Source organism: Lagopus muta, chromosome Z (assembly GCF_023343835.1).
Source record: "Lagopus muta isolate bLagMut1 chromosome Z, bLagMut1 primary, whole genome shotgun sequence".
NCBI lineage: Eukaryota > Metazoa > Chordata > Aves > Galliformes > Phasianidae > Lagopus > Lagopus muta.
The window spans coordinates 20,361,107-20,373,736 of record NC_064472.1 but is presented as its reverse complement, the minus strand read 5'-3'; the positions used below and the strand labels follow the sequence as shown (position 1 = coordinate 20,373,736).

The 12,630-nt window shown below is 36.0% G+C and overlaps 2 protein-coding genes across 6 annotated transcripts in view; both read right to left on the bottom strand.

Moving 5' to 3' along the window:
- IPO11 (importin 11) overlaps positions 1-12,630 on the bottom strand; it is a 483,265-nt gene that overhangs the window by 97,483 nt on the left and 373,152 nt on the right. The gene's annotated exons all lie outside the window — the stretch shown is intronic.
- KIF2A (kinesin family member 2A) overlaps positions 1-12,630 on the bottom strand; it is a 56,281-nt gene that overhangs the window by 8,957 nt on the left and 34,694 nt on the right. For all 5 annotated transcript variants that reach the window (XM_048930648.1, XM_048930649.1, XM_048930651.1 and 2 more), the window contains exons 9-16: positions 11,672-11,834; positions 7,956-8,046; positions 7,743-7,806; positions 7,243-7,334; positions 6,908-7,050; positions 5,423-5,627; positions 3,869-3,979; positions 514-581 (exon numbers count right to left, since the gene is read on the bottom strand). In XM_048930648.1, coding sequence (XP_048786605.1) covers positions 514-581; positions 3,869-3,979; positions 5,423-5,627; positions 6,908-7,050; positions 7,243-7,334; positions 7,743-7,806; positions 7,956-8,046; positions 11,672-11,834 — 937 coding nt within the window. The remainder of the gene's footprint in view (positions 1-513; positions 582-3,868; positions 3,980-5,422; positions 5,628-6,907; positions 7,051-7,242; positions 7,335-7,742; positions 7,807-7,955; positions 8,047-11,671; positions 11,835-12,630) is intronic.

Genomic DNA, 12,630 nt, shown 5'->3' with positions numbered 1-12,630 from the left:
TCTCAGATATTTGTCTACAGTTCAGAAGTACAAAATCATGACAAGTGCAAAAGTGGAATTTTTAAATGAATAATCTAGCTGACAGATACATCAAATAGGCTTGTAACACCTCAAAATTATGAGGGGACAGAAAAAACATAGTGCAGAAATGTATCCCTGCCAGCACTCCAGAGAATCATTACGAATAACAAGTACACAACAACTCCCTAAAGCAAGAGGAGATGTCTTCATAAAAGGGGCAAAAATAGCAGCATCTTCTATATTCCTTGCATTCCACACTAACTTATCTCTGGAAAATTGATTACATGCAGTTTCTACTGATTCTTCTGTTATGGTTGCAAAAAGTGACTAATTGAATTAAATGTGAGCCTGAAACATTATTTTGTTTTTAATCTTATTATCAAATGCAAACACTCAAAAATATTCAGGGAGCTAAAACAATTCTACATTATGGAACAACAGCATTCCAAACTTCACTAATCAACAGCATATATTTAATAACATTTTCCATACCTATTTGCGTATCTCAAAGTATTAAGAGTGTTTTCACATGATGCCATCCCTGGAGAAATTGTAGCGATCTGCAGAAAACATGCCAAATGTTAATAGATTGTTTTGCATATATGAAAGGGTAGATGAATTCAAATTAACTTTGGTTTTCCCCCTAGAGTCCCCAGTTTCATGCAAGGCCCTCTACAAGAGCAAACGTCATTGCAGTAAGGCAGCTATACACAGTAGACATCTCAAGAACAGATAAATGAAGTGGAACCATCAGATCAGCTTTTGTATAACTGTAACCTGACACATTAAGAATCCACGCAAGCTTCAATTTCCCTCATCTGGCAGTCTTTACATAACTTGCAAATGCAAAACTCGAACTGAAAAAGTAAGACTTCACAAAAAGAGAAATATACTATTCAGTAAAAAATAAGTGTAACATATCCTCCATACTACCACTACCATTTTGTTTGTTTTTGTTGTTTTGTTTGTTGTTGAGTTTTTCCTTTTTTTTTTTTTTTTAAAGTATGCATTTTCAAAGACTGTTCTACATTCAACAGATAGTATACTGATTTGGGAGTTGTTTCTGCTATTGTCCAAAATGGTACTTAAACACATGTTTAATATCTTTAAGTATTTTCCTTAAGCATTTTCTTTTTCTGAACTGAAAATTATCTGTAAATAATACTTCGTATCTAACTTAATCACATATATTTGGAACCTCTAGGATTTTCCTTTTCTGGTTAAATAACATACCCAGAATATCTCACCTTCTTTTCAACACAGCAAAAGTAACAGTCAGACAACAGTAGCATCACTATTTGTCCTAGCTTCTCTCAGCACTCCAATTTATTTAATTTCTTTTCCTTTCAGGATGGCCATCAGGGCACTAACCAGGATAAAAACCACTATGATCCTACACACTAAATTTCCCACTGGCAGCACAGCATCGTGAGACTAAAATTAGTAAAGAATACATAATCCTGGTCTTCTGTTTTATCCTGCTGCTGGCATTACTGTGCAAATAATTCTATGAGGAATTTCTCCTACTGGAGAGAAAGGAAAGTTATGCAGTGGGAAGAAGTTAGAATGTCTAACCAGCTATACATACACTATGTTTAAGTCTCTAATGCTGATAAACATAGTAAAGCATCATAGGTGCTAATTAACAAAATCTCAAAGCCCCTAAAATCCTTCCGAAACCATATTCTGAGAAAGGCGCATGCATCACTTCCATCAGTTTAATGTTCAGAGCACACCACACATGGCAACTCCTGCAGTGCCAGGAGGCTGCTCAACCTCTTCAAGCACATATGAACAGCTGCTACAGGCAAGTGCCACTGCAAGTGCTGATACAACTTTCAGGGAGCAAGACTCAGTCTGTTGAATAGAAATATTCACTAAATCACATGTTCCTATACGCCAACAAGTCTATTCTACAAAGGACAGGATGGCTCTGACCCCTCCAGCACTCACTTCCTCATTCATAATTCTAGCCAAGGAGGATGGAAAAGGCTGGAACATATATATATATATATATACAGATATAGATATATATTCCTATGTTTCTATATATACATAAGAATATCTTTAAGACGGAAACATGATTCTTCCTACCTTTAATCTACACTGCTTATAAGCCATCAAAGAGGAATCAATGTCCCTTCTGGAACACTGAAGTACCCAAGTTCCTATTCCCAGCCTGAAGGACTAAGGGGCCTTAATCTTCAGCAATGAGTGCAGCACATCCAGGATGCAGAACTGGCTGAAAGGACTATTCTGTATAGCTACCTTGTGAATTTCAGACAATAATACAATATCCTACAGTGTAACTGTAGCAACTAATAGCATAAATATTTTGTCTTGAATGTTGACTTCATGTTTCTGATAGTTTGAGATACAACTGTAGTTGTACAATTAATAAAAACAACTCACATTTCCCCTCTTTTTCTTAATGCAGAATATATTGAACATAAAATAAAGGAATATGATCTGCATTGAGTGTATCAATTGTTAAAAACCATTAGATCATGCCCCGTCCTTGGACGTGTTTAAGGCCAGGCTGGACGGGGTCCTGGGCAACCTGATCTGAATGTGTATGTTTGGTGGCCCTGCTAGGCAGGGGGGTTGGAACTACATGATCCTTGGGGTCCCTTCCAACCCGGGTGATTCTGTGATTCTGTGATTCTGTGATCACGGATTATTTTTTTATGATCATTGATTGTTGTGTATTTAAACAAGAAAAAAGAACTTACGGCACCTTTAATAGAAGCATAATAAATAAAAAGGCTGCAGCAAAATGGAGACATCTTGTAAGCACTTCTAGGAATGTTAAGGATGTTGGTGAGAACTTCATGAAATACCCATAACTGTTAATCCTTCTGTGTATAGAGAGTAGTTCCTAACAGCCTAACTTTCCAAATCTTCAGCGTTGTGGATACATTAGCTAGCAATGCATTGTTTTGCTTTTGTTTTCTGATTCTGAATAGGATTTGTGAAGTCATGTGACAGTGGAAAGAAAATAAACCCGTATTAGAAAACTGAAGGAGAGTAAAAGAATAATAAAAAATGCTATTTTATCACCATTTTCACACTGGAACCATACTAAAAAGCTAAAGAGAAGACAAAGCTGCGCTAACACTGTCGTTTCCATGCTGTGGTCTGCAGACTTCTGTAGCATGTAAATTGATTCCAAGAAGTCTGAAAAGTGACCATCACAAACAAGCCTAATAGCCACTGTTTGTTGCAGAGAGCTTGCATTTCCATCAGGGTAGAATGTTATGGAGGCACAAATAAAACCACTAAACATAAATGCCTTCATCTGTCCCTTCCACTCCTCAACAGACTTCTGTTTTGCAGTCCAATGCAAATACACACAAAATATACAACTACTCATCCTACACAGCCCAACTATCCCCACCTCCAACCGCCTAGAATACACTCTGATGCCTGCGATACCAACTCTAAATTCACCTTCATCATTTAAAGGCCATAACTCATCAGAATACTTCCAGCTTACATTACTTTTACAATATTCTCATTCAACAAAGAATACTCTTAAACAATTAAGACATCATTAAAAAAAAACCTCCACGAACAGAAACATCACTCCAGCTAGAACAACACTCTAGCTAGGTCCCTAGCTAGAAAAGTAGAACAAGCAATAAGAGGGGGGAACGAGTTACCTGAAATATCTCTGCTTGGAAGCGTCCCTCCAAATATAATAGTTTGTTTTCTTGATTTCTTAGTCTTATAAGATTAAATGCAACAGATTGCCAGCAGCAAATGACAAGTTCTAAACACAATATCCTGTATTAGTAGCTTTTCTCTATGAAATCGTTAATACATACATTTAACTAAACGAACTTACCATACAGGTACGGGAGTTTTCTCCAATGAACGAATCTCTTAGCACCTGAGTAAGTTTACTTGCTCTGAATGGCGTATGAGGTTTATTTCGGCCTAAGGCTCTAATGCACTCCTGTAGAAACAAAGAGGTTTGTATTTATTCAACCCATGATAAGAAAAACACATAATAAAAACGCAATTAAAAAAAAAATCAGATAATTAATGTTATGCTAATTTGTTGTTCTCTAAGATATCATTAAAGTTTACCCTTAAAGTTTTGATTCAAGAAGTGTTACAGTTTTTACCCCTCCTCAAGTTCAGTAGAGAGGCAGAACCCTAAAACGAAGCTATGAACTTAAAGAATTTCCTGAATATGATCCAAAACTTCTACATGTACACATCCAACAACAAATACAGTCTTGCTGTTAAGCCTCCAGGCTAACAACCATATCTGACTACCAGCTATAAAAGCCTGAATGACCTAGAGCCTCCATCAGCAGAAGTCTGGATGGTGCCGCATTAACTCTTCTCAATTAAAAGCAATAGCTATGATTCTGACTCTGCTGCTGACCTTCTTTACTGGTCAGATGAAAACAGCACAGCCCAAGCTGTATAAAGGCTTTCACAGGTCACAAGCATAGCAAGTATAACTTCATACTGAGCTAGCAGAAGTTAGAAGGATACTTCAAAATATATACTGTTTTCTGCTTTAAAATATTTCTCATGTGAAAAAATAGTCATAATGTTTTTTCTCTTGCTGGAACTTCAAAACTTAGCCAGTTTTGAAATTGTTGCTTCCGGTTTTTCAACATGCCACACATGCCATATTATGTCATTACAAACTGTAATTCTGTGCTTTGCAAAATTTGTTTAGAAGCAAAAAAACACATTTTTTTTAATTTAGACTGAATCTCTTCAGAAGATTACAAAGCAGAAGAAAAAAACATATTTGAGTATTTAAGCAACATTTATTGATGAGTTCTGGATTAATATATGAAAATCTGTAATTGTATCACATAGTTTGCTATGGAGAATAGCCAAAAAACAGGTCTCACTGTTAAAGAATTAATTAATTTGTTAGCTCTTGCTGCATATACTCCTGCTGTGGTGTTTTCCTCCTTAGTGAATTAATTAACAGCAGTGAACAATGTCATTTTATGCTTTCATTTAAAAAATATACATACATACACAGACACACAAATACTGAGACAAGTAGGAATATTTCCAGTAAGTATTTCAGAACTTAAGCGACAAAGTAAGTTAACTCTTCACATCTTATTCCATTTTAGACATATGTTGGAAAAGTCTTCAAAATTCAAGGTAGTTTTGGTTGCTTGTTTTTATTTTAAACTACATGAAAAGTGATAGTACAGGTTTCTGCAATGTTTCTATTTGGTAACAAACAGGTGTTCCTTCAGGCATTCAGAGGAAAAAAAACCAATGCATTATTTTACCTGTCACACCAGTAGACAGCACAGACAAGCAAAGTCTGAAAAAAACACTTGTTTTAATGGTAATTTCTATTTTATGTAGAAAGCTTCCATCTACTCAAATGCAATGGAAACATTTCAGTTACCTTGAGTGCTAAAAGGCTCTTGTTAATTTCAGCTCCTTCCAGCCGCGTCTGTCTGTCTGCACTGGAAGTATCAGCTCCTCTTTCATTTCCAGCCAAATCTATCAAAGAAAATTTACCATGCAATTTCCCTTTCCTTCGGAGAATGATCTGAAACACTGCATGGCTTCGAGATGAGTGTGCATTTGCAGATGTCTGACCAGATGTCCTTTGAACAAAAGGAGAAAAGAAGGGAACATACAAAGATGTGAAGGACATACACGATAAACACGTACACAATACATGTATGAAGGCTGTTCTGAAAACAATGCCTCTTATTTTATTCTGTTAGCCCACAACATCAGGGGCAGATGTCGGTGGTATGGCAGTAGAGGTTGAACCTTTCATCAATATTCCATTAGATTTTGTTGCCATGTTACAGATAGCAGCACAAGGGCAGTCTGACAAAATGCCATACAACATGGAAGTGCAGATGAATCAAAGGTGTGTCATCAATTTCCTCCATGTGGAAAAGAAGGTTGACATTCACCGACCTTTGCTGAATGTTGCTGGAGATCAAACAGTGGATGTGAGCACAGTGAGATGGTGGGTGGTACGTTTCAGCAGTGGCAACAGCAATGTGAAAGACAAGCCATGTTCCAGATGGCCATGCAGATTTTTATGAGTGCAGCCTTTAGGCTCTTGTTCATCACTGGCAAAGAATGCATAACTAGTGGTGGTGATTATGCTGGAAAACAGTGTTTTGTAGCTGAGAATTTGCTCTATCAAGTAGCATTATTAGGCTCTCTGTATCTGTTGTAGTTTCCATGGAAATAAATATGAAGTGTTACTTTCAGAATAACCTACATGCTTTCAATGCAGAGTCCTGTTTCTTCTTACCTACGCTGGCAGTATGTCTAACATGCTGACAGACACTAGAGATATAATCCTAATAATCTGGTGCACATGATACAGTTACATCTCTCTCTCCAGCATTATAAAGAAATTGAAGATTTTTAGCATTTTACCTTCATCTAATAAAAGACTTATTTATTCTAGACAACAAGAGAGCTTACATGTAAAATTGCCAATGACATTTTTTATTTCATGAAGCAGCAGTCCATGTGAAAGACTAATTTTAAAAACAGTGAAGTTATATTTTAAGAAAGAAAAAAACTTTATGCTTAACCTCTGTCGGTTCATATAAAGGCCTCTTAGATCTGAAGAATCTGGCAGTATTCCAGGTTTCAAACAATGTGAATTTAAGTCAGTAAGCTGGTTACATAAATGCAAGCAGTTCATATACTGTAGAAAAGTCTATTCTTCCATGTCTCTAAGAGGCAGAGAAACTCTATCTTCATACAAAAGGCAGGTAGGCTTACTCCTTGCAGTCAATATTTTCAGAAAACCAACTGCCTATTAAAAAGCCTACGCAGAGACAGAAAATAACAAGAGGTGCTCTAATTCATTAATTTACTATGAAAAATTAGTGGAAGCTACGGAAGATACCTGCAGCTGTTGCCTATTTCAATAAGCTTAAGAACATCTTCAACACATTTGACTTCTCGTTCCTGTAATCCCACCACCTGGACTTGCTGTTTACCATCTTCTAACACTCTTAATTTTGTCTTCCTGTTCAACAAGTCAAAAACCTTATGGAAAGAGGGGGAGAAAAATAGAACAGTAGGAGAGGAATTAATCTTAAAAGACACCTGTTTCAAATCCATAGCATAATGTTTGGAAGAGAAGTATACATAATTATTTGAAATAAAGCATTCAGATGATAAAATCCCGATAATTACATAACAATCTCACAATCTTGCTATGAAGAAGTACTTCCTTACCTTACCACTGTAGATCTCAAAAAATGTTGCATATACTTGAAGTTCTAGCTTCTTATAGTTTGGTTTCTTTAGCATTAAAAAGACGTCTCGAGCTAAAAATATATTACCCAAATAAACCAAAATTTAGTTACACATTTTCATTTAACACTCATTATTACATAATAGCCAGCATTTCTCATAATTTGAGAATAATGAAGATACGATAAATCAACCAAGTTTAAGTCACTACAATTTATACTGCCGGATTACAATGGAAAATGCTGAAGGCCCCAAGTAGTAAACTCAACCATAATCTTTATTTTATTTTTGAAACACTCTATTTATACACTTATCTGGCCATGTAAAGACTACAGATCTAGGAACAAGTTCTGATGTTTCTCAAGTCTCACTGTAATACAAAATACACACTCTAATGCTTGTACAAAACACTGTAGAAAATATAAGACAACACACTGATATCAACTTGCTTGTGAAAAGCCAAAAGACCATAAAAGACTCACCTGCAAGTGCATATATTCCTTTTGAACAATCTTGGTTCTTTCCTGAAAAGTCACCACCCATAGTCTATATATAAAAAATAAGAAAATCAAACACCAAAATGAACATGATAAAAATCACAGAACTTAGATTTCTGTCATCCACAGAATTATTTAGTAAAGTGCACTGTACATAAAAACAAAAGATTATTGCTTACATATAGAAGAAATACTTACATGGGTTTTTCCACTGCCTGTTTGCCCATATGCAAAACAAGTGGCCATTCCCCTTTCAAATATGGTCTCTACTAATGGTCGAGCTGTAAACCTAGAATGAAAGAAAAAAAAAGAAAAAAAAAAAAACAGAACAAACAAACAAATAAACAAACAAAAAACCCATAAGAAACAAAAATACTTTAAGATTCCACTACCACAGGGACAATATACACTTCAAGGTTTTAACATTAACATTGTTTATGTTTATTGTTTATTGTATATGTTTATTGTATATGTTTATTGTTATTTGTTTAACATTTAACATTTAACATTGTTAACCTTCTTTAAACCTTCAGGAAAAAAAAAAACACCTTGTTTTAATAATGCAACACAGCAAAGGTTACTACATGGAGTTTGTAGCTCCCTAAAATTTCTGACAGAGACAGTATTAGAAGATATGTAATAGAACAGTAAAACAGGAAAATACTTAGGTTTTGCCAATAAAAAAAATGTTCAATTTTTTTTTCTTTTCCTTTTCTTACTTACTAAGATATGTAGTAAAAACAACATTGTGATTCTTAATATCTTGAGAAGTTATGTATGCTGAAAAAAGGCTTAAGAAGAGATGTAACTAAGTTCATCAGAATAGAAACAAAACACAAACTGTTACTGCCTCTACGTGCTTTACAGAGTTACTTCAATAAAATCTTGAAAAAGCAAAGGGTAACCTAATAGAGCATTACTTCTACAAAAAAATAATGGTAAGACTCTAAACTTCAAGGTGTTTACACTAAGTTTAGTGACAGAAACAGGAATGACTGCTTATAGAAACACTGAGGAGCTCCTTTCATTCTACTTCGGGATAAACAAATAAATTACTATGAGTGAACAGGTAAGATCAACCTGTTCAGCAGACAAGCATTTCACAGTCACTAATTTTCATCAAAAACATACCTAAAGATACCTGATTAGCCTTAGTCTTATCTCCTTCCAAGCATGTACTGCCTATGTCACCAACCAGATATTTTCTTATCTGTTTGCTCTTTGTATACTCTAAATACAAATTTCAAGAAACCTATGGTTGAGTCACCATTCCCAAATGTGTTTAAAATCTGTTTGGATGTGGTGCCCAGGGACATGATTTAACGGAGGGTTGTCAGAATTAGCGCAGTTTGGTTAGTTTGTGGTTGGGCTTGATGATCTTTAAGGTCTTTTCCAACCTGAGCAATTCTATGATTCTATTCTCCCAAGAAGCATACTCCATTATCTCTGTTTAGTTGAATTTAAAATTATTTATCTTTATTTATAAAAAAAAGGAAGTTAATATTATTTTTTTAAAATAAGGCAAAACACAATCGTGCCTACAAAAGATTTCACAAAGCATTATACAACCTTAATTACCACCAAGCCAAAAACTTTCCCTCACAGAATCACAGAATCACAGAATCACCCGGGTTGGAAGGGACCCCAAGGATCATGTAGTTCCAACCCCCCTGCCTAGCAGGGCCACCAAACATACACATTCAGATCAGGTTGCCCAGGACCCCGTCCAACCTGGCCTTAAACACGTCCAAGGACGGGGCATCCACAACCTCCCTGGGCAGCCCGTTCCAGGGCCTAACCACTCTCCTTGTAAAGAACTTCCCCCTAACATCCAACCTAAATCTTCCCTCCTTCAACTTGGATCCATTTCCCCTAGTCCTGCTATTGTCAGCCCTTTTGAAGAGTTTACTCCCCTCCTGGGTGTAGGTTCCCTTCAGGTATTGATAGGCTGCAATGAGGTCACCCCGCAGCCTTCTCTTCTCCAGGCTGAACAAGCCCAACTCCCTCAGCCTGTCCTCATAGGGGAGGTGCTCCAGCCCCCTGATCATCTTAGTTGCCCTCCTCTAGACCCTTTCCAACTAGAATCTCAACTTGTAATATTGATCTTACAAAAATACAAATTCTGATTCTCCTTTAAAAATTCAAAACACATACCATTCAAACTAGTAAGCGTTTTTAAAGGAAAACTGCAACTTAAGTTTTGTGGCTTAAGGCATCAAAAACACTTCAAATACAGCTTACACTAAAATACCAAAAGAAAAGTAAGAGATTTCTCCCTGACAAATTGAAAAATGTTTTTCAGTATAGAAATACAGTAATTTTAGCACCAGAGAAAACAGGAGTAACCACATTACTTTTCTTTCCCACTGTGGGAGTACACTACGATATTTTGCTCTTAAATTATGCTAGAGACCTGGAAGAATCACACAGATCACAGAATCACAGAATCACCCGGGTTGGAAGGGACCCCAAGGATCATGTAGTTCCAACCCCCCTGCCTTCAGACAGGGCCACACTGTCTGAAGGGAAAAAAAGTATCCTGATCTACTACCTAGGCCAGAGATATACCATTTCAGTATTAATACAAACATCTTCGAATATTTTCTCATAGTAACACTACTAGGTAACTAATGAAAATTACTCAGAAGAAATTAGATACAAAAATATGATGATGCTGTATGACAAAACGCCTTTTACAGCTAGAAGTACACTCTCAAAGATACATGAGGAACAACAAGAAGTATGGAAATTAAAGAACTGTTGTTAAGCAGGAGAAATACTGTTGCAATAAGCTCATCACCAACTAGGTGGCACTCCCACAGGCCTTGTGCGTCAGGAAAAGATGTCACCAAAAGACAAACCTTAGCATGAAACCTCCACACTGTGCTAACGCTACACTAACATCCAAAAGGGCTTGCCTTTTGCTATCCTCTTCCACCTATCAAGAATAAAACAAATTTTCATTTTCAACACGTTTCAACAAATCTTTTGCTATGTACTTTTTCCTCTCCACCCACAGCATTGAATCAGGATATCACGCTAACTTTCACTTCCTGACTGCTGGATTAAAAATAAGCACTAAAACTTCTCTTTAAGGTAATGTGAAGCACTCTCCAAACATTCAGAAAGTTATCTTAACGAACGCCTTTTTAATATCAACATTCCTCACAAAAAGATTCACAATATTCAAACTGCATACCAAAATTAGCACCTACCATGCACCTTGCTTACTACTGTATCTAATCCATTCACTGAATGGTACAATGCAAGTAGCAACTTCTGATAAGGTTTTTCAAAGCATTCTGAGCATTATTCTGTGCCAACTGGGAAACTAAAACAGAAGACCAAATGAAAAAAAAAAGGAGACCCAAATTCCTTGGGGATGCACATGCGTTTGTCTTTGTTGCTGCTATTTTTTTAAATCAGAAAGTTATGCCATTTTCAACAAGATGATTTAGCTCCCAAATAGATCTGTGTTACATCAGCTGAATTTCTTCCAATGGACAAATCAGCTCAGAATTCTCAGCAGTATGAAAAAATCTAGCAGTGCTCTTGTAGTAGCAATGACTTGTGCCTCAGGTGCTGCACACATACTAACTAATAAGAAAATAGTGCCTAAACAGATGGATAGCAATGAAGTTGTTGAAAACAAAACATTCACCGTCTGAGAAGGCAAGCAGTACAGGCTAGAGTTTAGCAAAGTGGGGCTTGGAGAAGGACTGAGAGCAGAAGTAAGGTCAAGAGACGGAGGTGACATTGAAGACAAAAACTTCAGCATAAGCAGAATTATATTCTAATTATACAGGTGAAAGAAGTTAGAATAAAGAAGAGTCAAGGGTTAAAGTAAGCCCACAGTTACTGACACAGTAAATAAATGAGGAAAAAAAGACTCATAAAAGAAGCATATGACATACCTGTAAACCATTTCATTCGGAGCCGTTTCATCAAAGGCATAATCAAAACGGAAAGTTTGGTTTTCTAGGTACCTTGTTAAATCCACCTTTTGTTTTGGCTCGTGTACCATCACAACGTCTTTGCTAGGAATTGTTATTACATCAAGGTCTTTCATTAAAGTTTCTATAAAATAAGTGAAATACAGATTTTTATCTAACACTTTTTTCCACCCCGGTGTTTACAGTTCTATAAAATCTCACATAACACAGCTTCTTCTTAGTAACATCAGTGAAAACGACTGCAATCTGGATAGCAACCTGCTAAGTAAGATTTCATTTTGGAAACCTAATCAGTGGAGAGAAATTCAAGAGAAGTGTTAAAAAGTTGGGAAGAAAAAGAAAGATCAGTTATGGTTCATAGTGTATTCTATAATATACAGAAATTAACATCTTTAGAAGAACCATCTTTATTTTTACGTTTTGCAATTTCATTTTCTCTAAATCCAAATGTTACAGTAAGTAAACGTTTTAAAAAGTATGCTATACTAAATTACCTTGTAAACAGAAACCGAAAATGCCAATGATGCTTTCTGTCAATGGGAAAGAGCAAAAGCTATCTAGATGTGATTTCAACAGTGAGTTCCCAGGTTATAATTACTAAGCAGAAATGCAATTTATGGCTAATTATTGTGGGAGATAAGAGTCAGCAAAATATAGAGAGCCCAGTGGTCCATGATATGCATGAAAATCAAGATCCTTTGTATTCAGTCAGGATCACTAATCTGTCCTACTTGCAATTCTACATAAAATTCCTTAAGGCATGTAATTCAAAAATTAGATGTACACAATCAGATAGAAATCTTTTCATCAGACAACACATTCATCAAACAGTACAATGATTACTACTTCATGACATTTCATGCCAATACAAGAATGCTTTCAAGTCATAAAGTAATCAAAATTTTAACTGCATTGCAATA